The sequence below is a fragment of the Primulina huaijiensis genome, chromosome 8 (assembly GCF_012295235.1).
Source record: "Primulina huaijiensis isolate GDHJ02 chromosome 8, ASM1229523v2, whole genome shotgun sequence".
Taxonomy (NCBI): domain Eukaryota; kingdom Viridiplantae; phylum Streptophyta; class Magnoliopsida; order Lamiales; family Gesneriaceae; genus Primulina; species Primulina huaijiensis.
The window spans coordinates 18,669,524-18,697,197 of NC_133313.1; the positions used below are offsets into that span (position 1 = coordinate 18,669,524).

The 27,674-nt window shown below is 32.9% G+C and overlaps 4 protein-coding genes across 5 annotated transcripts; 3 read left to right on the plus strand and 1 right to left on the minus strand.

Moving 5' to 3' along the window:
* The first annotated feature begins 475 nt into the window (after positions 1-475).
* On the plus strand, positions 476-4,840 carry LOC140982226 (uncharacterized). Its single transcript, XM_073448652.1, has 6 exons — positions 476-729; positions 2,460-3,046; positions 3,149-3,341; positions 3,794-3,858; positions 4,004-4,214; positions 4,393-4,840. Exons 1-6 carry the CDS (start codon positions 607-609, stop codon positions 4,753-4,755), a joined length of 1,542 nt encoding a protein of 513 aa, XP_073304753.1. The 5' UTR covers positions 476-606; the 3' UTR covers positions 4,756-4,840.
* Positions 4,841-7,393: 2,553 nt separating this feature from the next.
* On the plus strand, positions 7,394-10,347 carry LOC140983354 (transmembrane ascorbate ferrireductase 1-like). Its single transcript, XM_073450376.1, has 4 exons — positions 7,394-7,725; positions 8,797-8,845; positions 8,918-9,117; positions 9,887-10,347. Exons 1-4 carry the CDS (start codon positions 7,582-7,584, stop codon positions 10,190-10,192), a joined length of 699 nt encoding a protein of 232 aa, XP_073306477.1. The 5' UTR covers positions 7,394-7,581; the 3' UTR covers positions 10,193-10,347.
* A 3,886-nt stretch (positions 10,348-14,233) lies between these two features.
* LOC140982413 (remorin-like) lies at positions 14,234-18,376 on the plus strand. The gene is made up of 5 exons (XM_073448907.1): positions 14,234-14,593; positions 14,926-14,973; positions 15,073-15,160; positions 15,265-15,346; positions 17,971-18,376. The coding sequence occupies exons 1-5, from the start codon at positions 14,419-14,421 to the stop codon at positions 18,163-18,165; spliced, it is 588 nt and encodes a 195-aa protein (XP_073305008.1). The 5' UTR covers positions 14,234-14,418; the 3' UTR covers positions 18,166-18,376.
* Positions 18,377-19,275: 899 nt separating this feature from the next.
* On the minus strand, positions 19,276-23,957 carry LOC140982478 (transcription factor MYB17-like). Of its 2 annotated transcripts, XM_073449000.1 has the most exons (4): positions 23,847-23,957; positions 22,116-22,323; positions 20,575-20,704; positions 19,276-20,058 (listed from the first exon to the last, which is right to left on the minus strand). In XM_073449000.1, the coding sequence occupies exons 2-4, from the start codon at positions 22,297-22,299 to the stop codon at positions 19,431-19,433; spliced, it is 942 nt and encodes a 313-aa protein (XP_073305101.1). In that variant the 5' UTR covers positions 22,300-22,323; positions 23,847-23,957; the 3' UTR covers positions 19,276-19,430. The 2 variants fall into 2 exon arrangements, with proteins under 2 accessions (XP_073305101.1, XP_073305102.1); XM_073449001.1 differs by lacking the exon at positions 23,847-23,957 and having other exon boundaries at positions 22,116-22,499.
* Between the last annotated feature and the right edge of the window lie 3,717 nt (positions 23,958-27,674).

Sequence of the window (27,674 nt, forward strand, 5' to 3'; positions counted from 1 at the left end):
ATAAGATGAATGAGTGGACATCAGGACCTACAAATAATGAATGTGAATGTTAAAATGAATGTGAGAGAATAGATGTGTTAATGTAATGTGTATGTAGCATGTGAACCCTACGATTTTTGATGAGGTAGTGGGTGTCAATAACGAATGCGAGTGCCCTTAGAAAAGGTCAGCCATTTTTCAATAGGCTTGTGATGTTTAACTTTTAAAGATAAGTCAAAACTAAATAAAAGTGTATCTTTAAAAAGTAAAATTTTTTAATAAAAAATGTAATATAAAATAATTTGTTGGTTTATATGTACGATTACTATTTTTTTGAAAATAGTTATCGCACTGAATATTTAAACAAATCTATTTATTCGATATTTTCTTGTTAAACATGCACGTGAGATTACTAGTATAAACCGAAATTAAATATTTATATTTTTAAAAATATATATAACTAAGTGTGCCGTGTGCGTTAATGCATATAAAGTCAAAAGTTGCGACCCTTTTGCTTCGATTGTTGCCAAAAATTAAAAAAATAAAACTTCAAGCTACTGATATCAAGAAAATGAATCTGTGCAGCTAAGTGGCATTCAAGCGGGATTTCGACATTTAAGTTGACCCATGGAGGCAATGATCCGCCGGCTACTTGGAAGATCTTCGTTGATAGCCTTCCTCCTCCCTTTTGTCGGCCTCGTGTCTTTCGGCGCGTTCATTTGGACGCGCCGCCTGGAATCTGCAGTTGCTGTGAGTTTCCGATTTTCTCCGATGGTTAGGTTGATCCCTTTTTCATCGGTTTGTTTGCTAACTTTAATTCTCGGAGGCTATTCTGTTATGCGTTCTTGTTTAGGTGATGTTTTTAGTTTAAGCGGCGCCGTTTGGCTTGTTCGGTTGGTAATTCTGTTACTTTCTCGATTAAGGAAGTTTACTTGTATTGTTACCTACCGAATCATGAAAAATTATTATTTTTATGCTTAAAAGTACTTTTAAGTGTATTTATGGGTCGAGTTCACTCTTCTTATTTAATTTTATTGTTTTTACCTTACCAATTTTGGGCTTAAAATATATCTTGATTAGTATAATGGTATAGTCCGAATTAGTAATGGGGCCATTTTGGATGCAAAATTGGCGGGAGCAATAGAGTTTATGTTTCTTGTTTCGGTTTGTTCTAAAAATGTTTATTTTTCTAAGGGGAAATTGCAATTTTAGTACGTTTGATGTGCAATGGTGGTCGTTTATATTGGAAATTTAATGGCCATCATTTGAATTTTTTTTTGCAATTTTGTTATTTTTTTCCGATGTGGCATTGATGCGACGCGAACGTGGTACAAGTATGAGATTGATGGGTGCAACTCCTGCCAATAAAAAACAACTGAAAATTGTCAAAAATTGAAAGATATAAGACTGAGACCGTAACGAGACAACATAGATTATCCATATTGCGAAAAAAACAAACATACTAAATTAAAATTTATTTTTTAAAAAAATTGTAGATGATTGAACAGGCTTTAAAATGGGAGTTGAAAATTTTATCGTCAACGCTATTTGTTCGAAGAGTAGGTATCTTGTGAGACGATATCACGAATCTTTATCTATGAGACGGGTCAACCCTACCGATATTTACAATAAAAAGTAATACTCTTAGCATGAAAAATAATATTTTTTCATGGATGACCCAAATAAGAGACCCGTCTCACAAAATACGACCCGTGAGACCGTCTCACACAAGTTTTTGCCTTGTTTCAAATTGTTGGGGGCTTCAAGTTCCGTTAAACAAGGTCTCAGTTTCAAGTCTTGTGAATGGAGGAAATAGATGTTTATAAAGCTTTCACGTAATGGGGTTATGCGTGTGACCCAACTTGACTTCAGATTAGTCTAGTATCAATATTCCCCTTCAATAATATATGATAATTTCAATATAATATATTATTTTATTTCCTCTAAAATATATTGATTTTACTTGTTTGTGATTAATATATGATTTTTTTAAATAAAATAATGTTTTTTCTCAAATATTTGATTTTATCCTATTTATAGGAAGTCGGTCAATTCCATCCTCATTTTTATAATCATTTGGCAGTGGCGATCATTTTTTCTTTCAATCTTGTGGGATTTTTTGTTCTTTGAACATATATATGACTAGCAAAAAATCAATTAAGATCTTGTGGGATTTTTTGTTCTTAGAAACCAATGTCGTTTTGCCGATGACTAATAGTTCATCTTACATCACGGTATTAGATTTTGGACAAAGTCTTGGTTCCAAACTCAATTGTAACAAACTTCTCCTAAGCTCAAGAGAAAAGAAGAAGAAGAAACCATTGTCATTTGTAGAGAATGCAAAAGAAATAGTTTTCTAAACTTGAACATGATTTCATCATATGCTTGTGGATTCCTTGGTGTGTGTATTCCTTCCCAAATCTTCCATTCAAACAAAGGTTAGATCCTTTTCATATTTTGTTTAATATCTCCTCTTGCAGGTCATGCCTGGAAACCCTCAGAAACCAGTATTAACCACCAAAACAATGTACCATCATGCTCCCGAAACACTTCAAATCCATCCCAAGATCATAGAAATACCTCTGAATTGTTCACCTGGTACCTTGCCTCGAATCTGCCCTGCCAATTATTACCCTTCCAAAGTTCCGTTAGAAAACAAAGACCTTAACTTAAGCCCACCACCTGCATGTCCTGATTACTTCCGTTGGATTCACGATGATTTGTGGCCATGGAGGGAGTCAGGAATCACTAAAGAAGCGGTGATGAGTGCCAGTCGAACAGCAAATTTCCGATTGGTGATATTAAACGGGAAAGCATACGTGGAAACATATACAAAGTCGTTTCAAAGTAGAGATACATTTACTCTTTGGGGGATCTTGCAATTGTTAAGGAAGTTCCCTGGAAAAGTCCCGGACTTGGAGTTGATGTTTGATTGTGTAGACTGGCCGGTCATCAGGAAAGAAACTTTCCACGAGCCCGAGTATAAATCTCCACCACCATTGTTCAGATACTGTGGCGACGATGCCACATATGATATCGTGTTTCCAGATTGGTTGTTCTGGGGATGGTGAGTTTGTATTTCGTTGGAGTACTTATAATAATCTTGATTATAGAGTATATAGTGTGACTAAAGCACGGGTGGAGTTATAGAATAGATTTGATTGTTTAGGCCAGAGATAAATATAAAACCGTGGGACAATTTGTCCAAAGATATCAAAGAAGGAAACATGCGGACTAGATGGAAGGATAGGGAACCACATGCTTACTGGAAGGGAAATCCAGCCGTTGCTGCCACCAGGATGGATTTGCTCAAGTGTAATGTTTCAGATAAACAAGATTGGAATGCTCGTGTATATGCGCAGGTGAAGTTTAATTTTCACTTGGACTTTTACTTAAAGAATGGATCAAATTATATTTGTTTTGAATCATTAGAAGCTCCGTTTTGAACTGTGAAGGTGAAATTGAGCGTTAGGATGGGAAACAATTATATGAAACGATAAGATTAACAATCTCTTAACGGTGTGGCTTTCCTGAGCGGAATCAAGAATTTTGAAAAGAGACCTGCCCAAAAACTTTGAAAGAAGCCGCGACTTGGTGTAATTTGAAGTGCAGAACATACATTTTTTTAAAGAAGTTCACGAAATTGTTGGATTTTTAAATTTGAAGGGTGGCTGTACTGCACCATCATTGCTGCGTCCACCCCGTCACTGACGTTAAGGTTTTCAAGGGCATGTTCCTTCCTCATTCACAGCCATTGACATTTGACAGGGAAAATGTTAGAACACTGAAGCAATTACTCTAAATAAATTTGCAGGATTGGAAACAAGAACAAGAGCACGGTTACAAGCAATCAGACTTGGCAAGCCAATGCATTCACAGGTGAGACGGATGAACTCTTTATTTATGGTTCGTTTTTCCCCAGTATCAGAACTGCAGCTTATTTTCACATGGGAATGTGATTTTGTTACGGACCTTTTTCCTATAAACTTCTTCATTTGTTTTCTTTATCATGCGATATACACAGATACAAAATTTACATTGAAGGGTCAGCATGGTCCGTGAGCGAGAAATACATTCTAGCTTGCAATTCTGTGACGTTACTCGTAAAGCCTCATTACTACGATTTTTTCGCTAGAAACTTGATGCCATTGCAACATTACTGGCCGATTAAGGAGGACGATAAGTGTAGATCGATTAAATATGCAGTTGACCGTGGAAATAGCCATAAACAAGAGGTATACCCGTTCCCACTCCTACGTTTCAAATTTTCAATTTCCCCTGCTGGGATGAAATGTAGAGTTTGAGCTGCTTTACGAGCAAAAAGACTTGAGTTCTTGCATAGTCCCTGGTATTATCACCTCTCTTGATCGGAATTCGAACCCATCTTTGAATCTTTCATAATCTGGAAAACAGGCTCAAGCCATTGGCAAGACTGCAAGCAAATTCATTCTAGAGGAACTAAAGATGGATTACGTCTACGATTACATGTTTCATCTCTTGAACGAGTATGCTAAGCTTTTGACCTACAAGCCTACGGTCCCCGAGAAAGCGGTCGAACTCTGTTCAGAATCAATGGCTTGCCATGCACAAGGATTGGAGAAGAAATTCATGACCGATTCTCTGGTTAAAGACCATAGCTATTCGAATCCATGCGCCATGCCTCCACCTTACGATCCTGCGACCCTTCGTTCAGTTCTTGAAAAAAAACAGAAGAATATACAACAAGTAGAAGCGTGGGAGCAACAATTTTGGAGGACTCGGGATAAACAGATGTAGGATTGATCATCACTAAAAAACTTTGCCTTCTTTTTTTCAACTTTTGGCTGTTTTTCATTGTATGTGTCGATATACGATTATATGTACCATATAGTAGCGGAACCAGGAATACGACTCTATCAGAGCTATAATTTTAAACTCTAAAATCCTTTAATATTTTAAATTGATCTATCCGGGTTAATAACAAATTTATCCAAAAGTATACAAAAATTTATATATAAATTAAAAAAAAAATTAGAATCACCCGGGCTTTGGAAAGGAGTGTGGCTCCGCCACTTGTACCATAGTTGCTGTTTATGAAAAAAAAGAAAGAAAAAGAGAAAAGATACGAGTTGCAATTGGAGGATAGATTTTGCAAATTTTATATTCTTATCTAAATGTCTTCTTCTATTTTTGTGAGATTTGTTTTCTTGTTATGGTTTTGGAGACAAATTTATCTTGGTTAACAAAGTATTTTATTGAATATTATTTATTTTATGAGTAGGTCTTTTGTGAGACGGTCTCACGAATTTTTTTCTGTGAGACGGGTCAACCACGATATTCACAATAAAAAGTAATATTCTTAGTATAAGAAGTAATATTTTTTCATGAACGACACAAATAAGATATACGTCTCACAAAATATGATCCTGAGACCGTCTGACACAAGTTTTTGTCTTATTTTATTCATTGTGTATAAGCTGAAATTGGTTTTCTATTTGCATGATATAGATAGAAGATGGATAAGAAGTATTTAATCTATTTTTGAAATAAAAAATAGAAGTAAAAGCACTAAAATCTTTAATTTATATTTTCTTTAAAAAAAATTATAACTTTATAAGGCGCTGAATAAGTTTAGTTCAAACATGATTACTTAGGTGAAAAAATTTTATTTTAAATGTATAATACGAGATTATATATGTTTCAGAAGTATATTATATATGGAAAGCAATGGAAATGCCTAGGATATAAGATTTTATCGATTATTTAATTGATAACGATAAAATTATATTCGAAATCCATGAATTTGAAATCTATAAATCAAAATACAATCTATATAAATTCGAACTCACGATACTCTTTGATATTCTTGGAATGCTTTGCCACACCATTGGATTCGGATTATTTCTTGAAGACACCGCGTGCAGGAGATCTGCTAAGAGACGACTTTTTGCGGCCCGAGATGGCTGAAACTACGGGCCCACGCAAATTTGAATTAATTCACCCTCGTCTCTCTACCATATTCATTATACCTATTCTCTTTCATCATAGAATTCTTTTTTTCTTTTTAAGGATCATAAAAAAAAAGGATAATTTTGAACCGTATAGAATAAAACAATTACTTTATTCTTTAATTAAGAAAGAGAAATTAATTTTATTTTTTTTGAAAGGGAGAAATTAATTTTTTGATCTTATAAATTACACGTTTTTCATTTTAAATTATTACGCTTTTGTCCTCTAATTTTAATTTTTTTCACAAGAGTACTCAATGTGTATATTGTATAATACAAAAACTATTGAGAGACGGTTTCATGAGTTAATTTTGTGAGACAAATATTTTATTTGAGTCATCAATGAAAAAATATTACTTTTTATACTAAAATTATTTCTTTTTATTATAAATATGAGAATAATTGACATATCTCGTGCTTAAGACCGTTTCACAATAGATCCACTCATTCATTGTGTAATAGCTTGAGTTTAGTCCAAGGAGATTAGATAAATGGTAATTTGAAATTAATTAGGGGCGAACTTTCTATTTTTTAATACAAATTTTAAACATATTACGCAAATGGATGATTATCTTTTTGTTCATTTATAGCTCGGACAGAATATAGGTGTTATAAATATGAAAAAGATGTCACGTATATATATCTATTACTATTTATTAAGAATATGTCCAGTTGGTCTTTTTTTGATTTCCCAATTTTGCCGTTATTTTATATCACAATTACATTTTTGTTTTTATTTCAAAAAAAAACTTTTTTTTATTTTTTTTAAATTACAACTATTTAAATAGCACTTTAGTACCTCGATAATTTGTCAAATATCATTTTAATCTTTCGATAATTAAAAAAAAGTCGTACACACGTGCACGTGTGCCAAATAGCTAGTATTTAATAAAAGCGAGACAAGGAATAACGAAACAAGCAAGCGTGCAGTTACCCTCTCTGTCTTAAATTGGATAAGCTTTGTGAATGCGGGTCAGTCAAATTTTTTATGTGTTTATATAAAATGATCCATCGATCATATCATTATAAAAAAAAATAAATTTCTTGATGGATCTTATATTTTTTGTTTTCAAGTCAATGATCACCCGATCATCTTATACAAAATAAAAACCGATAACATATTTCTCGGAATAGCATAAACTCACCCATGAAATATGTCGCGTGTCTTTCTTTATTGTGATATTTTTCTAATAAATCCAAATAAAATTAGAACATAGGTTAAATAATCATTATTATTTATTATTACAATTGAAACGATTAATGATAATCCAACTGTTAGTACAAAATCAGGTCGATTTTTTGTTTGTAAATGCATTTTTTAAAAATAAATAAATAACAGCTCTGATTTTTAATAAAAAAATATAGCAAACAAAAAATCGTGGTCAACCGTGTGGCCAGCGGTATATGAGCACGTGTAGGTAGATAACATCCTTCGTGTGATGCAGAGTCGTGGATGCCACACGGCTGATATGCATAAGAACAAAAAGGAGGGACCACAGTTGGAAATTTGAGGAAGATCACTCTGTTTTCAAGTATTAGAGGCCGATTAAATCTTGACTGTGAAAATCAACAGAGGAAAACGAGGAGCGGAGTGGGATAAAAAAGAGAGAAAGAAATGGCGATTGGGCTGAAGGCTGTGCTCGTTTCTTATGTGGCTCATTTTCTGGCTGTGGTTGGTGCTATATTGGTGTTGGTTTGGTGCATAAGCTTTAGGGGGGGTTTGGCTTGGGAGGCTACCAACAAGAATCTCATATTCAATGTAAAATTTCCCTCTTTTCTCCAGTTCATGTAGTTATTCCTTTTGGGGGGCTGCTGTGTTTTATTTGATGTTTTAATTTGGGTGGTTGGAGTTGGACCAAGACTTCATTTTTTGTTCTTGTTTTTGTTTTTTGAAAAAATAGCCAAGCTCGATATGCTAACAATCCCTCACCAAAATTCCAAGTCCAGTCGAAGTTTCTCTTAGGCTCTTTTTTTTTTTTTTTTTTTTTTTTTTTTTTTTTTTTTTTTNCTGAACATCTTCTTGTTTAGTTTGTGTGCTGTGGTTACTGGGATATAGGCTGCAAGAAACTAGATTTTGACAGCTGTTTGATATTGTAGAGGAGTTTATTCTTGATTCAAGTACTATTGTCTTCCGGGGAAATGAGCAGTAGTAATCTATTTATTGAAAGATGAAAGATGAAAGATGAAACAGATTTCTAGGAGTCAGTAATCTAAACTGTGAGCTGCTTTTATAACTAGAAAACAAGTATGCGACGTTCCTTTGATTTCTAAAATTACCCCTTCACATTTTTTCCGTTATGGAACACTACATATTTGATGCTCAAATTAAAGAGTAAATGGTGTTCTTTCTTGATATGTATGGAGATATAATTATGGTTTTAAATTTTCTCCATGGGATGATAAAATATATCAACAAGGCTCAGATTTTTCTTTCCTCCACCTGGAGGGACTCTCACTACTTCCATTAACACATAAGAGAACTATGTTAATGATATTGTGATATGATTAGAATTACTCCGGTGGATCATAGACCAACTTCTCGTGCCTTAGCAGCTCACAAAACTCTGCCAATTTAGGATCAGCTCATATAAGAGACCTACATGGTTTAATGATATTGTGATATGAGTAGAATTACTCTGGTGGATCATAGACTAACTCCTCAAGACTTAGCAGCTCATAAAACTCTGCCAATTTAGGATCAGTTTAGAACTTACCAGAATTTAAAGGTTATTAGCTCATTAAGGTAGCTGCGGTGTTTCATTTTATAGTAACTTGACTATTAAGATGGTTGTGGTAAGTCTCACATCTTATTTTCTTCTTTTGACTCCAGATTCATCCTGTACTGATGCTTATCGGATTTATCATAATTGGAGGACAAGGTAATAGAAACGCATCTTGAATCTAAAATTTATCGAAGATATCTTATTTTCTCCATTATTTTTTAATTACAGCCATCATGAGTTACAAATGGCTGCCTCTGAAGAAGCCAGAAAAGAAACTCATACATCTAGTTCTTCATGCTATTGCTCTTGTACTCGGCATCATTGGAATATACACTGCATTCAAGTTCCACAATGAAAGCAACATTGCAAATTTATATAGTTTACACTCTTGGCTAGGAATTGGTGTCATCTCTCTCTACGGAATCCAGGTGACATTCGAATACTCTAATTAATTCTCAGTTTGTATCTTATACTCTTTTCTTTGGCATCATTTATGTTTCAGTTAACCATCATGACTAGGTTCTTGTTGTGTTTGGCCACTGGCTTGTCAATGTAGCCTTTTTTCACTTTATGATCTAAAGGGTGATAACAAGTCGAGATCGAGTTCAGACATAAGGGATTAAGCTTGGGATTTTCTTGTTAAGGGGTTGGTTACATCATGAAGGCTTGTAGGAGCAACTATATTTGTACCAAAAGTCTTAGTAGGAGTCAACGTTGCAACTTAATTCAATTTATGTCAGATACATAAACATACGATATGTCAGATAGTGACAGATACATTGACATACGGCCACGGGGGCCTATTGTTGATAGTAAACGATTCTCCTCAGAACAATTTCAAATTACATTGGCTCTGATAAAATTTGTGGACCATCTAAGTGCTTCAGTTGGCTAGCAGTCAGGATGGAACTGAAATTTTTTAACCATACAACAGTTCAAGTATAAGATTTCGATTATTATGGTGTATAGAAAAATTTATTGCTATAAAAGGCTTGCATCCCTGTTCCCTCCATAGCTTCTCAACACTCATCAAGTGACAAGTACTGTAAAATTTGCTAAAACTTCATTTCCATCCCCGTAAGTTGACCATTTCTACCCAAACACGAAACACACCATCTCGATCTACTCTAAGCAGATAGACACTTTTTCCCCATTGTTAAGGACCAAATCATCTCATATATTTCTGATCATTTACAGTGGTTATACGGGTTCGCTGTTTTCTTTTACCCGGGAGGAACACCACCACTAAGAAGGGAGTCACTTCCATGGCACGTACTTTTTGGCATATTTGTTTATATATTGGCAGTAGGCACTGCAGCCTTGGGGTACCTTGAAAAGCTTACCTTCCTGGAAAACTCTGGTGTTCAAAAATATGGTTCGGAGGCGTTCCTCGTCAACTTCACCGCCATCGTGACTATCTTATACGGATCGTTTGTCATCTTCACCATTCTGTCTCAGGGTCCTCCAGAAGATGAATATGATTACACGGCTATAGAAACATGAGTGATTATTTTTCTTGCCCTTTTTCTTGATCTTATTTGGATTTGAATAATGCAGGGCTTCTAGTAAAGTTGGTCGGTGGTGTGTACATGAACGTGAATTGCAAACATTCCATTACATATATAATATACAATTATAATAACAATACGTTAATTTCATTATTCTTGTTTATCATAACTATTTATAAGGCGCCAGTGGCGGAGCCACACTAAAGCCCCGGGTGGTCCTAATTTTTTTTTAAATTTATATGTAAATTTTTGTATAATTTAAATTTGATAATAGTTCGGATAGATCAATTTTAAACATTAAAGGATTTTAGAATTTAAAATTCTAGTACGGGTAGAGTCGTATTCTTGGCTCCGTCACTGTAACGCACATGAGCCTGCTTAACGAAGAGGTTAAGCATTGGGCTTTCAAGTAATTAATTTTGAAATTTAGTTAAACCAAAGCATTCATCATCAAAAAACTAATATTGTATCTGTTGAAACATTTGTTTCGATACAACGACGTCGTTTTGTGTGAAAGATAGAACATCAATTATTATATATTTTTATTTCATTTAATATTTGACTCAAATCTAATATTTTATTAAAAAGAGGTGGTTCAATTGTGTAGATACGATTACTTATATTTAATTTATTATTATTATTATTAATTGTTATTCATGATGTTATTAGTAATTAAGTCATTGTGCTTAATTATTATTCTTCACTTGTGTAGATTGTTCATGATGGACATAGTGATTTCACTTTTAAAAAACATTAAACAACGATATATATAAAATTTTACGTTTTTAATACTTTATTTTTTTTAAAAATAGTTTTATAATTTCAAAATCACTGATTTTAAATTAAATAAGTGGAGTTATTTTCGTAAGAGATTACCATGATATAGTCAAAAGACTCAAAAACAAAAACAAAAAAAACAATAAAAAGTTATTTATTTTCATGTATATTTGACCCTAAAAATTGATAAATTTTGTAATTTTCGAGTAACATCGTTTGTATATATTTCAAAAAGTTGGTGAAAATAAGTTGATATATTTTTGTAAAAAAAATATTATGATAAAGTCAAAACTGAAAAAAGTCAGTAAACTCAATAGAATAGTTATGGAAAAACTCAAATAATATAATATATAAATATATTTTAATTTATAATATTCAAAAGTCTATTCAATTAATAAATATAATAATTTTTGTACGAGTGATCATATACTCAATATTATTTTGATTTAGAAGCAAAAATTAACGAATTAAAAGTTGAAAAGTTTGTTAAAAGCTTAAAGCATATTATAAATGTAATCTATTAATAGATTTATGTTAAATATATAAAATATTAGGATATTGTTTTATGAGTCATTTGAATTATAGAAAATAATTATCATTTAAAGTTTAAATTTGCATACTTTAATTTATTATTGCTAAATTATGTTAATTTTTTTAGGTACAAACTTTAGTTATATTTAAGTAAAGAATTAAGTGTATATGTATTATATTTTCGCCAATTTGTATTGTACTTAAATGACTTGATATTTTGTCGAAAATAAATACGAATAAAATTTGTTATGATCAAATTCCTTGGTCGCTCGAGTAAATTAAACATATATATCTACACTGATTTATGTTTTAAAAAAAATTTCTAATAGGTCTGAATGTTTATTTGATAGTAAACTTTCAAATAAGGTTTCAGTAAAATTCAAAAGAAAGGTTCTGATAACAATATAACTAGAAAATTATCAATTATCTATTTCTATTTATATGATCTATTAATTAATCTATCATAAAATGTGCATTACAATGTTTTACTATGTGAAAATGTCAAAATACTCTTGTTCTCTATTATCTCAGGTTTAAGTGTTGAGTGAAATGGAATTTTATATTTTTTTTGATAATAAATATATATGGTAAAAAAAAAAAAGAGTAGGTATCTTCGTACAAAGTATCACGTATCTATATCCATAAGTCTTGTAAGACAGTCTCACGAATTTATATTCATAAGACAGGTTCAATCGACTCATATCTATAATAAAAATTTATATTTTTATTATAAAAATAATTTTTTCTTGGGTTGAGCCAAATAGATAATCTGTTTTACAAAATTGTCTTATGAGGCTATCTCACATGAGTTTCTGTGGGAAAAAAAATGGTTGAGAATTAATTGAATGAATTATATTATGTTGAGTAGTAGCTCAATTGGTACCAAAACTCTAGTAATCTAGGTACTGAATCCTGAATGTTCTAGGTTCGAGCGTCGAGGGAGGCGAAAGATACTATTTTCCAAGAGTTAAATATTCTATGAGTGAAGGTACATGGACATGGTCATGAGCCGTAGGTTGGTTCATCCAACAAAATAAAGTTGTGTTGGCTTTTGTTGTTTACGATTGATTGGTAGATAAATAATTTGGATCGAATGTAATTATCGAGAGAAAGTTTGTTGAAGTACAATATATTGATATTCCTCTTGCCAATTAGAGTGAAAATTTGTAGCGAATTATGGAATTGTAGGCCTAATTAATCAAAGTATGAATTGAATAATTTTGGTAATAATTAAAAGGGATGTTAGATGATAAAATAATTAGAATAATCTCAAGTTTATTGTTACCATTAGTAGTTATTGACAGATAATTACATATACGTCACCGATTTTATGACCTTTTATTATTATGCGCACATGAAACTCATAATACACATTGATATCATTATTTTCACAAAGTAAACATTTCTGGATGTATCAAATTATATAGTATGTGTTAATTAACATATATAATAAAGTTTAGAGTATATGTAAATTAAACAAAAATACATAAATATATTGAAAATGAGATAATGCATAAAAAAACCCTCAAAGTATAAGTCAAGAGGTGCGTTTGATGTCTCACGTATTTACTTTTGAAATCAGCAGGCAAACACGAGAAACACAACCAATTTATTAAAGTACATACTAAACTTGTATGATAAAATCATATCAAATTTATATTAACGCAACGCGTTGCGGGCAACGCTAATTTACAGACGACGCTAATTTATATATATTCAATGATAGAACTATTAATTTTTTAACAATTTATATGGCAATAAATATTAGTTTGACATCATATTATTAATCTTCATTTGATTGATTTAATGTTATAATTACCTGTAATCGCTAGTTAACTATTGATTATTGAATATGTTTTTGGAAATTTTTGGTGGTTGTGGAGTGGCTGTCATATCCAAAATACAACTCATATTCGATAGCAAATGATTATTTCGATTGGTGAGATTTATTAATTAAAGAAAAATTAATCCCACCAACATTATTTGCCCTCCTCCAACCTTAAACCAAGATTCCTTTGAGGATAAATTACTCAAATAATAATATGAAAATATACACACAAAAAATTTAAATTTTCAAAAAAAAAAAGATTAATTTATTTACTCACATAATTTTGGAAAATTAATATTTTGAGAATTGGTCATATATTTATTAGTATCATTCGACTAACCTTAAAAATTGATATTTGACTTGACCCACAAAATCAAAGGCTCAATTATCATATTTATATAATATATAAAATTAGGTAAAAATAAATAAATCATGCAAGCACTGTCGACACATGAACATATAAGAAATATGAACTCAAGCAACAACTTTGAAATTATAAAATTTATTATGATAATGTTAATTTTGTCATTACAATCTAATATATAAATTTAATCACTCTTATTAAAATCATACCAAACATTAAATATAATATCATACATCTTATTTATCATTAACTTATCCTTATATTATATCTCACGTGTTTATCCTATAATTTGTATCAAACTATGCCTAAAAGAAATGTATCAAATATATTATTATTTTTATATTAAACTATTTAGCTATAAATACAATAATAGATTATCAATATTTGTTAACAAAAAATCACTTTTATTTTTTTAGTTTATTATATAAATTTAAAATTTTATATACAAAAAAGATTTGAAAATATCACTTATAAAATCTCCTTAGACTATACTATAAAAATAACTTCCCAAGTTAGTATGTGGGTAGCAGCCAACTCACTGACAACGGGCCAACAATTATCTGTATCGATCGGACAGCTCCCTTCTGTGTTCAATTGCAAGCGACACTTACCTTCCTCCAACCAACCGTTAAGATCTATTTAATCTACCACCGTTCGTCTCGTACGTTCTCTTGCTGAATAATGTGTGTTTTCCTGCTAATATAACCAATTTTCTCGAGTAATGGGTGACGAAGAAACCAAGAATGTGGAACCCGAGACCTGCTCCTATCCTCCTCCTCCGCCGCCGGTGGTGGAGCCTGTGGAGGCTCTAAAAGATGTGGTGGAAGCGAAAGCTGAGATTCCACCTGCTGAAGAGTTGAAACCCAATGAGTCCAAGGCTCTTGCTGTTGTTGAAAGTAAGTAAAGGCACCCTTTCTTCTCCGTATCTAGGCGTTGTATTATGTGTATGTATGTGTTGATATTTGAGATGTTTTTATTGTCTTTGATTGGAAAGGAAAAAAGGGTTCTTGGTTGCTCTGATAAAATTGTTTCTCGAGTTCGAAATTGGATTTCTTGGTACATGTTCTTTAAATTCAAAGCCACCCCTTTTGAATTATGTTTTATGTTTTTTAAAATTAATTGGTGAATTGCAAATTTTGACTTGTCCTACTTAGGAACACGGTGATTAGCCATTGTTTAAGCAAATATTTTTCTAACCTTTCGACTTTCTTTTTGTTCTATGCTAAAGAACCAGAATCTACTGAGAAGAAAGAAGCCGAGGGATCCATCAACAGAGGTAGTCAAGACTATATAGAATACTGCTACTACTCCTTTTGTTTAATATTCAATGAGGCGAGAAAGTTACAAAATTTTCCATCATATCTCACCACCGCAGATGCTGTACTTGAACGGGTAGCAACTGAAAAGAGGCTGTCCTTAATCAAAGCATGGGAAGAAAGTGAGAAGTCAAAAGCTGAAAACAAGTAAGTCGCATTAGAGATTTTTCAATGCTTGTCCGTGTCCACGAAAAATATGGAAAATGGAGCATTTATCAACTTGTGGCTCTTTTCTGCTGCATTATTGACAGAGCTCAGAAGAAAGTATCCGCTATTGGGGCATGGGAGAACTGCAAGAAAGCTAATATAGAGGCTGAGCTTAAGAAGATTGAGGTAACTAGCTATACAACTTGGTGTATTTTCTGCTTTTTGATGTTACCCCACCTCCAACCCCTTCCTTTTTTGCTGTCAAGTAGGCAGAGCCGTAAAGGATGTTGTTTTGAAAGTTCTAAAATTCAATCATTCGCATACTGCTACGTCCTGTCGCTAAAAAATGTATGAACAGTTCATGTTTGTTAGCATAGTTGTCAAGGCCGCAAGGCGCACCGAGGCGCACAAGGGCTCTGGAGCCTGAGGCGCGAGACGCAAGGCGAGGCGCGCGCCTTACCGAAGCAAGGCGCACATGATTTATTTTTTATGACCAGTTCATGTTTGTTAGAATAGTTGTCAAGGCCGCAAGACGCACCGAGGCGCACAAGGGCTCTGGAGCCGGAGGCGCGAGACGCAAGGCGAGGCGCGCGCCTGACCGAAGCAAGGCGCACATTATTTATTTTTTTAAAAAATATATTTATCTTAGAATAATATGTTAAAATATGAAATAATTAAGTCACAATGTCACACAAAACAACAAATAATTAATAAGTTCATTATAATAAGTAACACGATTAAAATTCTTCAATCATCCAAATCAAGTTCATTTTCTTCCATCGAATCATCAGAGTCCCTAGAACTGATACATGAGTTTTCTTCAATAAATGGTTCTTGGCCTTTCTCTTATTCACGCTGTCACGTTGTTGGCTTCTGTAATTCTGTTGCAGTCTGCACACTTCTGCTCGTCGCCTCATGATATTTAATTTGTTAACTGGGCTGCTAGGGTTTAAGGTTGGGTTGGGCCTTTTACATTTTAAGTTAATATTAAAAAAAAAACAGAGAAGTTGCATTTTCAAATGCAACTTCTCTGTCACTGAATTTAAAAAAAAAAGGCAATCTCAGGCGCGCCCGAGAGCCCTTCCAAGGCCTGGGCTCGCCTTTGTAAATCGTTGCGCCTGGGATTTCCCCAGGCGCAATGCCCGCGCCTGGGAGCGCCTCTCGCTCGCCTTTGACAACTATGTTTGTTAGTTAGTTAATCCAAGTTTTTTTAAAAACAAATTACACTTTTTTCATTTAATATCTATTCTCTGTTTTCTTGATATACTTGTGCATGCCCCAGTTATTAAAAACTCCCGGTGAGTATGGCTTTAATGTGGATTTTAACTTGAAGTGAAATGCACTGCTATGGTAATGCTTATTCGCCTACAGGCTTGCTGCTAAATAATTTGTAAAGCACATATCAGATTTTTGTGACATAAGTTTCTCTTTATATTTGAATTCAATAAAGTGCTTGCTTTGCATTGCGTTTAGGCTCCAGGGCACTCGAGCAATTTAATTTACCTTTGCCCCTTTAAGAGCTAGTAGTAAATAAAACACATTTGATGTGTATGTGAAGAATATAATAAAAAAAATTTGCTAAAATAATTACTTAACGATTTATATTTTAACTATTTTAAAAAAGAGAAACCTTAAACATGAATTTGTCAGAAAAATACTTCCCAATAAATTAAAATTTAATAATAGTTTTTATTATTAAATTTACTATTATTAAATTTTGCGCATTGATTATTTTCAAAATTATTCATTTGTATTCTTTTAGCTTTAATTTAGCTTAAATTATTGAAAATCTACATTGGAGTCTCAAATTTAGTTGGTATAGCTTCACATCCTTATTTTCCAAGTTTATGTTGGGTTAGTTCCAGGAGTATATATTTTGAAGTTCAAAGGAAAGTTAAGGAGATGATTTCCAAAACCACCTTCAAACTTCCTTTCTATTAAGTGAAGCTCAAGTTTAGTTGAGTCCCAAATAGGACATTAAGGGTGTAATCAAGTTGAGTTGAGCTCAAGTATCACCCTACTCTTGAGCTTGTCTCGACCAAAAAATAGTACTTGAACCTGAGCTTACTACAAGTTCGAGCTCAATTTGAGTAATTTTTTAGTTATTTAAGCTTTGGTTCACTTCTTAATTCTCTTTTCACAAGAAAACCTTTAATTTTTTTTAAAAAAATTGAACACTGCAGTATGTTAATATGATGAAAGTAAGATAAAATATTCATTTCATCAATATATGTTAAAACATAAAAAAAAAATTAATATTAAAATTTTGAGCTCTATTACTCATAGAATGCTAGAATCTAAGCTCGAGCATGGCTTGAGATTGTACTTGAGCTACCGAGTTTGAGTCGAGCTTTGGCTGAGCTGCTCTTGGTTACATCCTTACGTAAGAATATAGGATCCGTCCCTTTCATTCATACATAGAAATAGAGACTAGTGACAAATGTTTGAAACCAGTAGTTTTTTGCTATCAAATTGTTTTTGATTTTGCAATTTGGCTTGGTGCTCAAATTTTCAATTGACATGTGTGCATATAATATGATGTGAGATTTTTGTTTATTTAGAAACACACATTCACCTGGCAGGCATATGCCGTAGCCCTAAAACGACAAATTTAAAAAAGAAACAAAAACAAAATCAGATCACCCCAAAATTTTCCATCTTTGTTTCAATATTTAACGGGTCTTTCTTTACCATGCTTTATCATCCCTTTGATCACAAGGTTTTGAATAAATGATATAGTCGTCGGCATGCAAGTAATGGGAGTGCATTGTGCAGAATTTGGTTGTGATCCAGTATATGAATGTTTATAGGAACAACTGGAGAAAAAGAAGGCGGAGTACATAGAGAAAATGAAGAACAAGGTTGCACAAGTCCACAAGGCAGCAGAAGAAAAACGAGCGATTGCTGAAGCCAAACGCGGGGAAGATCTTCTCAAGGCAGAAGAGATGGGTGCCAAATACCGCGCTACTGGAACTGGACCGAAGAAGTTACTTGGATGTTTCTAAAGGTGAAATTATCTTGTCCAAATGTCAAAGTGAAGCTTTATGTGTACATGTCCTGTTCGAATATTTGTTTATTTTTCAGATGTATTGATTGTGTGGTAATTCGATGTAGAAACCAAATTCATTGATGGTGGCCAACAACTTCATTATTAAGTGTGCACAGTTATGTATTATTTGATACAGGTTAATCAAGAGAAGTGATTACTTTTCGTTAAATGGGGCAAGTTTGTATGATAAATAATTTTTTATTTCTTAAATTTTTCTTCTGATATTTTGGATGCCTAAAGGAAAATCATTTTTGTGCTTTGATTTCGGAGGTTATGCATAATTGTTGGCCATTTTTTATGTTTACTGGCCAACACGGTTACATTTGAATATGATATGAAGTTTGAAGATTTTTGCATTACCATCAGTTGCAATAATAAGTACTTTCATCCTACAATTGATATTATCACTGAATAATTAATTCTCAAGTGAAATGTCTGAATGCGACAGTAACTTCTCTTCTTGGCTTATGTGGCTGGCAGGAATAGTTTTTTATCCTGATAAATCATTGATTTTTTTTTTCTTACTCTGAAATGTATATCAATCGTTTCAATTCGATTTTTGATTGTTTTGTACAAAACCTAACAGACCAAACAAACCGATACCAAATCGGGGAAGATGATTTCTTTTTTGTTGTATTTGGATTGATTGATCTGAAACTATGAGTTTCAAATCCATAATAATAAATCAATTAGTTCGTTTGAGTAAATCCACTTGAAAATGAAATCCATATCAGAAATAGTTTTTCTTTTAGCCATTGTGGTGAATTTCAAATCTATCACAACAGAATCATTTCAAATCTTCCACTCAAATACTCCCTCAAATCCAAATCCCGCGAACCAAACTTATCTTGTTTCTTTTAGTGTCGATTCAATTATTTTGATTGTTTTTGTTATTTTTGTCCGAGTTTCAAAATAAGGTGGAATGCTCATCCCTTAACAGCATCATTAACTATAGTCTACAGGCTTTACCTTAAAGAAACATTTAACAAACATGAACTAACCTATAATTAACATGCTACCTAGAATAGGATCTCATCGATTTAATTTTACCACCAGAATATCAAACTTCAGATCATGATAGAAAATGTTTCTTTTCAAACTAGTATTTCTGGTTTAGATCGAGCTCGAAAGGTTGACCAAACTACAAACAGTCCTATACCAACTAGACATTCTTCTGGTGAAAATTATCACATTGACGGCACCAAAGGAAGGTCACTGCGTCTAATATTGGATAGAAGCAGATGCATTATTAAAGGATTCTTGAAGGAATCCCATATCGTTGCCTCCCGCTGGAAAATCTAGTAATAACTGTAACATTACATCTGCTGATTCATCAAACTCGTATGGTTTCGGTAAATCAGAACAGGCTGCAAAAACTTCAACTTCCTTTATGCAGCTCACAGGTTCCACATTTTGGCTGGCCATGGATTTGGAGAGTTGGTTTGAAGCTATGGAGCTAGATTCAACTTTAGTCAAGGATGATGTTTGAGAAGCTGGGCTGTGAGATGACCTGTCGCCAATCCATTCACTTGTACACTCCTTGATTTTTCGAAATGAGTCGCCGACTCCAGAGTTCCACAGACGGAGGAAGAAGTCTCCTTCGGATTTATTCTCTGATGGTGTAAGCTGTTCTTCATTTGGTGGATAAGATGTGACATCGAGTTGAATGCTCTCTGATTGAACCATTTGGCAAGACAGTGGAGATTCAAGATTTGTGTCGACTGACTCAGAGGAGTGAACTGGCTGGTTGGAGTCTACGCTGGTAAAGCGCTTCCTCAAATGTGAGTTCCAAAAGTTCTTGATATCGTTGTCTGTTCTTCCTGATAAACGCGAGGCTATTGCCGCCCATCTGAGAGTAGTAGTGATTTAAAATCAGGATATTGATTCACCTACACCCTTGAATCTTGATGTGGAACATAGCTTAAATAGTGGTAGATGCCCCGTAGTTGCTTCTTGTTCCTCGAAGAAATATGAGGAAACAACAAACAAAATCCAGGCCGAACTTTGGAGTTCAACAGATCATCTGAATTGTCAAATACGATAACTATATCCAAAATTATAGTTTGTGATGTAATAGTATAATTCAATTTTTTAAAATGATATAACAAATGTTAATTGTAATAATAGTATAATTCAATTTAAGCGCCATGATTATATTGGTGTACCACATTGCAGCCATAAAAGTATCAGGACATTTGTCAGTTTTTGTCATCTAACCAAAACCCCCCCTCAATTTTATCAAGTAATGTGCATCCAGCACTTGACTTTTGGTTCGAATACCAATTATAGGCAATTCTTTTGAGAAAGAGGGGGTGGCGGTGGGTTTGCGGGGGCAATTAAGGGGGTGAGAAATGCAATTCCTTACTTGTTACCGAGTGTTCCATGTAGGTCAATGATCCTTTTCTCTTCCTCTGCACTAAAGGGACCGCGTTTAATGTCAGGTCGAAGGTAGTTTATCCAGCGAAGCCGACAGCTCTTCCCACACCGAAGGAGACCTGTAGTTGTCGCATAAACAAAAAGCTCTTCTTATCATCTTGAAAAAAGCTCGTATTTTTCTTTTTCGTGGACTTAATCGTGCTTCTCTGATTCTAGCATTAGTTTCTTGGTTGAATATCAATATTGATTCTTGAAGATTATCAACTGATAAAAGTGTGACACACGGAAATGATAAAGCAGAGAACTAATGACTTCTAGTGCTGGAGCCTTTCTAAATCGTCGTCCTATTCATTGAAAGTGTGTAAGGTATGTAAAAGCAAAATGTCTCTTAATTTGTAATTTTACTACTCATTCTTGGTTCAGCGTCCAGTTCCTCTGATAATAGTTCAGAGGGTGATCTTAGGACAACTTGTTCATCTGCGAGATAATCGCTGCAAGGGACTGAATTTGAATGCTGTCCAAGTCAAACAGAAGAGCTAAGCCAAGTCGAAGGAGTCATGTTAGCAGCCTTGTGATCAGCAATGATCACGATATACCACTCGTTCCTTCTATTTTAGGATTTCAGAAAGACAGAGCATCACATCAGGAAATGTGTTTCTGCCCTCCCTTTTAAGAAAGAATAATCAATATTTATTTTTAGTTTTTATTCTTTCAGGACAATCATTCGTGACCATGGCACACTTAACTAGTATTAAAACCATCAAATGGTTAAAAGATACAGATACTAGAGGAATTCCTTCTATTCATTACTCGGGACCAATCTTATATATGTGTTGTTCAAGTTGCATGCTAGTCGAGTTTAGTTCTAGTTCTATAGCCTCGTAATTTCATTACTCAAGCTTGATTGAGTAGTCAATCGGGATATATCCTTTTTTGTTTCTATCCACAAAGTCTCCGTGAATCCATATAATTCTCGTTTTTCCATTTCTTGGTTCCAAATTGTTATTTCACAATTCTTTCAGCTTTTCTTGATTTCATATGTTTATCCAGACAAATCACAGTTGAAACGAAATGAAAAGACTTATGTTAGAACCTCTAAATAATAGAAAAAATTAAACATATCTTTCTTTCTCAACTAGCCTTCAGTATCTCGAGCTAGGCTCAGGGTGACTGCTCTGAAGTTCTTCAGAAGCAATCATATACTCCACATGCCTCACAAAAAATAAAAGTAGAAAAATCTTCAAAAACTAGGACAAATGAGAAGATCCTTGTATGGGTAATGTTACCTACCACTTTTCAACTCAACTCCCCACTTTTTCTATCATCTGCCCAATTTTGACAAACAAACATTTATTGTATTTATGGACTTAAGCATCTTTTCGGTCAGGATCAAGATTCCCACAGCTACTAGAAAAATGATAGATCCAAATGCCAAGAAAAAAGAAAGAAATATTTTAGCAGAGCTTGATTTAGAAGTTAACTTCATAAAACAGCTAACAAATTAATGGGCATATAGCATAGGAAAAAAACCTGCAATTTTGGGGAGATTTCTCCAAGCGCCATGCCCATTCTGAGTGATAAAATCAACAAGAATCTTGTCTTCTTCAGAAGTCCAAGCCCCTTTTCTTATCCCTTCTTTCTCACAGCATGCCGTTCTCCTTTTCTTATTCTTCCTTTTCTCTTCTTCCTTGTTTGTATCTCTCTTTTTCACCATTTTTAACCAAAACCCACAAATTATCTGCCCCAAAATCAAAATGCAGTTTACACAAGCTAAATGATATTCAAGAAAAAAAGTGTACTTTTTGAGCAAAATAAGAGAAGACGACACAATAAGGTGGAAAGGTGAAGAGAACAGTTCAGGTTTCTTGGGAGGGCTGAGTGACCAAGGACTACGTGAGGATTCTACTATTTCGCCTCCGGCTAATTAGTACCTTTTCTCTTCAAATAAAAATAAAAATAAAAATAAAAACAAAAACAAAAACAAAAACAAAAACAAAAACAAAAATAAAAATTATTATTTTAAAATTCACTTAAAATTGTAAAAATAAATTTTTTTTCTTGATTTATTTATATAATTGAATTTTTTGTGGCTATATATTTTTTGGGAGTAAATGTTCACTAAACAAAAAAAAATTTAATTTGGGTTGAGCCTACTATTTATGTATTGCACATTAAATTCTTGGATGGCATTGGCATGCATCTACGTGTACTATAGATATACATACATATGTGTGTATATATAACTCCAACTCACATATCTCAGACACAATTCCAAATTTATGTTCTGTCTATTCATATGAATAAAGTTTATTTTGTATATATGGATGAAATTTATACGAACATCGTTGAGATAACGTCGTGTATATCTTATAAACGACCGTCAACTCAATTGATGTTCACATAGATATCCACAATTGATGTTCATCATATCAAAACTCTGTTTATATATAATATGCGTACACAATTGAAGTAATTAATGATGAGAGGAGAGTCCTATATAAGGTGTATGTAAGTATATATAGTATTAATTATTTGTAGAATCATATATATATATACACTCTATTAATTAGTTTCAAATTGAATTAAATCAAACCTCGAGGAGAAAACCCCTTGCAACATTTATTTTGTTCATTCAGAATATTATTAGAATTATTTAACTTCTTAAAAAGGTTGCGTTTGAATGAAATGATTGAATTTGATGAAGCATTTGCGAGAGGATATAAAATGACTTCATAGTATGATAGATTTGAAATATATCACAGTGACTCAAAAAATAACTATTTGAGATTTGAAATTCATTCTCAAATGAATTTGTCCAAACAAACCAATTGATTTGTTATTATCGATATGAAAGCTCTAACTTTAAATACTTCAACTCAAATACAACTTAAAATAAAAGATATGCATTTATTTAATTATAAAAATTCCATCTTTGACTATATCACTATTATACACATGGACAACATTTTCAAAATCAATAAAAGTTCAGATTTTATGGAATTTTCTTACATGGAAAAATATAATTTCTTGAAAATATATAAAATTAGTTCCAATCATGCAAAATTATAATAATTAATGCCAATAAACGAAAATTCTCACACCCCATTGTATTTTTTTTAAAAAAAATCAGGTGGGCTCTGAGTTCTTCTTCGACAAAGCGAGAGATGACGAGATGAGACACACATTATTCATATATATATATATAGTCTGTGCATGCAAATATACATAAATAATACATGCGTACAGATGGATTGTGCTTACCGGGAAAGCAAGATTAATGGAGCAGTTTGCAGAGAAGAGAAGAAGGGAAGAGAGTGTAATTTCATCGAAAGGCGCCGTTTCTTATGGTGGTGACTTGCGATGTTCCATTTTAGCTGATTTCATGGGGTTGTTTTTTTGTGCTTTCTAAAGATGACAGAAAGATTGTGACCCTTTTCACCTTTTATTAAATGAAAATTTAATTAAAGAAGAAGAGTCAAATTATATATATTCGTTGAGATTACCTCAATCTCCCTCATTTTCCAAGCAATGTAATATGAACCACTTTTACTCTTTGTGCAACATGCTATATATATGCCATTTCTTACATTCCAACATAGAATTAATGGGCATTACCATCCGATAATTGTATACTTATATATTGACGCAAATATAATTATATATATATGTTAGAATAGTATTATGTTACGTAAATTTATATATGAGATTTTAATTTGCTATGTTTTTTTTTTCATAAAAGTTTAGAGATTAGGGGGTCGAGGGATGTTTATGAAAGGGAAAAAGTGATATATTTTAGAGACCAAAATTAGTTATTATAAACTAAGGTGAGTATTATTCATCAATCAAATATAAAATAATATCTTACTTATCATCTAACTAGAATCATTTTTAACGTGGGGATCTTTATCCTATTAGAGTAGGTATCCAACGAGCAAAATTTTGGTTTAGGTTTATTGACTATTATGTAAAAAGAATCTTATTTTAATAATATTTTACGGTTTAATTCAATTATGGCAATTACTTTATTTATGTATCCATGCAAGTTGCATGATAAATCTTTTGAATATATATAGATATCATGAGGTCTGTTTAAGATCGTGAAACTTATTAATAAGTGTACAATATATTTTAAATAGATTCTTAGTCGAATCAGCTGTCTAAAATAAGAATAAAAGTCACTTGAACTTGAGACTAATTTTTGTTATGTAAACGACATGTTTCATTGGAAAAGATAAAGATAAAAGTCACTTGAATTTGACATTAACATCTGTTATGTAAACGACGTGTTTCATTTGTAAGGACTGAAGATGTGCATTCATACAGATGAGTGATAATTTGATGATGTACTGAACAACTCTACATCAGACTTTCCAAGTGGTTATCAATTCTCGAGTGAAAAAGTCTGCAATTATGATTGTACAACATCAGTTCTTGATAACATAGAAGCTCTACGTACTGGCACTGCACTTTGACTCGTTTACCGACTCCATTGAGAGTCATCAGGTGACGAGGTTGGTTGCAGTTTGAAATACGTAGGAGTCAATGCCTTGCAGTCGAGGATTCACCATTTGTCTACAGGTGAAGATATCCTATGTGATCCGATGAGTTGCTAGTGCAGAGAATCTCTTGCCGGAGTAAAATATGTGCTTTAGAAAATGTGGTTATCTAGTTTCACATCCAATGTCACTATCATCACTCAAAGATATAGCATATCGTTTTCAAATTCATTTGCAACTCTCGATATATCAATGGTTGCAGATTCGATCCGGATATATGAGTTGAAGGGACTGAACTATACGTTAACCATAACTTAAGGTTCTTTCAAGGACAATCAGTGATATCTAGGAGATCATGGGGCGATGCTACTAGATGTTCTTACCATGATTCGATGAGTGCGATCAAACTTGAGTTGTGACATTCTTGATCAATAGGTTGATGAAAAGAATGTGGCTAATTAGGGTAATCTCGAATAAGAATAATCACAATGTAGTTGTGAACTCAAGACTAGCTGTATCCCTTAACCATTAAAGGTCACACAAGTATCGGATTCTGTGTTCCCACTAATGTAGTCAAATTCAAGTAGTTGAATTTGGTGACTGTAGCTTGATAAAAATCAAACAAATTGCTTATAATTGAGTTTATCCATGTAATGAAAGTTGTGAAAGTTAGCTTAATTGCAAATTAAGTTAGGAGAGTGGATTTGTCTGTTTTAGTGAACAAGTTCACAAAACTGACGGCTGTAAAAAATAGATCAATGGAAATTTTGTCTTTCAAATTTTAAATTTTCATTATATGAACAAAATTTTATCATCGATACATCGACGCAGTCTGATCGTCGATCAGAGTTATAATGAGTTTATAGTTATTTATTTAGTAAATTTAGAATTTACTAATTAAATAATAATATTAATAATGGTAACTACTATATGTAAATGGTTAACATGGAATATTTTGAATAGATCTATAATTGATTAATTAATTAACAACTAATTAAGAAATTAAATAATATTACATATATGTCTATACATATATGTATACGTCAAAAAAATTTAAACTTTCGTTGCACCTTGGGTGCAAGAAAATGGTACTCCAACAGTGATATCAGAGCCAGTTTTTTATCAATCGTATGATTTTTATTGTTTAATCGTGTTGAGTAATTTATTTCCAACTGCAAATTCCTAAAAATTGAAGCCCCTGAAAAATCTTTTTTCTAAAAAAAAAATTTTATATCGTGGCTGCCTAGAACTGCTCCAGACAGCCCTTGAATTTTTTGGCAACAGCGTCTGTCCAGAATAGTTTATAAGTTGATTCCATGTAACGATAGTTCATGATTTATCAGAAAATAGAGCACGGAGATTAGTTTGCGTCCTTTGTGGAAATTGATTCTTAAATATTTCTTCAAATTAAACGTTTTTAATGTTATGAGTTAAATGAAGTTTTGGTTTTTGGATCAATGATACTTTGGTAAATCAGATTGATATGTGATAATAAGATAGGATAAAAGATAATTATGTATTCATGGTTAATAATTAGTGACTCGACACTACAAGAAAAATGATTTTCCGCAGCACGTCATCAACGGCGTGCATTAAAAGCACGCTGCGAATATTACTTTTAACGGCGTGCACTCATATGTGCGCTGTTGATATTATTGCACTTGACAGTATTAACGGCGTGCATTAAAAGCACGTTGCGGATAGTAATATCCGCAGCGTGCGTTTATGTGTGCTGTTAAAAAATTATATAAACAACAGCGTGCGTGCAAATGTGCGCCGTTAATATTTAGCGACGGTTTTTTGAAAACCGACGCAATATTTATATTAGCGACGGTTTCTTTCAAACCGTCGCTATAGTAGCTAATTTCTCTCTTAAGCAATTTAAGTTTCGATTTAAGGTACGTTTTTTTGTTTCAATTTTTTGTAAATTTTTAAGTCTTAGTTAAGATGAATATTGTTATGATAGTGTAGTTTTTTTAAGATTTATTAAATTATAAACGTACTTTTTTTTATTGTAATAACAAGATTAGTTACGGATTTGGCATAAACCGTCGCTAAAATTAGCGACAGTTGTTTTAATTCGTTCGCTAATTAGCGACGGGATTTTTGAAATACCGTCGCAATGTAGCGACGGTCTTTTAAAATATCCCGTTGCTAAGTAGCGACGGAATTTTAAAACTGTCGCTAATATTAGCGACGGAATGTTAAAACCGTCGCTAATTAGCGACGGTTATGCTATTACTATCAACAGCGTGCGTACGCGCACTGCGAATAATCTTGAACTTTCAACCGCGTGCATAAGCACGCCGCGGATAATCTTGAACTTTCAATAGCTTCCAACTTTGCAGCGTGCAATGTGCGTCGCGAAAAGCGAATTTGCGCGCTGCGAAAAGCCATTTTTGTTGTAGTGCGATCATTAAAAATATTCGTGTTTGCTCCTAGATTGCAACAAAAAAATGTATTGGCTAGAGTTAAATTGGCTGGGTTCTTTTTCTTTTCAAATTTGTGCAGTTATTTATTAATTAATTTGTTTCAATGCGAATTTTTTTTTGATAAGCGATAATAAATAAACACGATAAAGTAATAAAACATT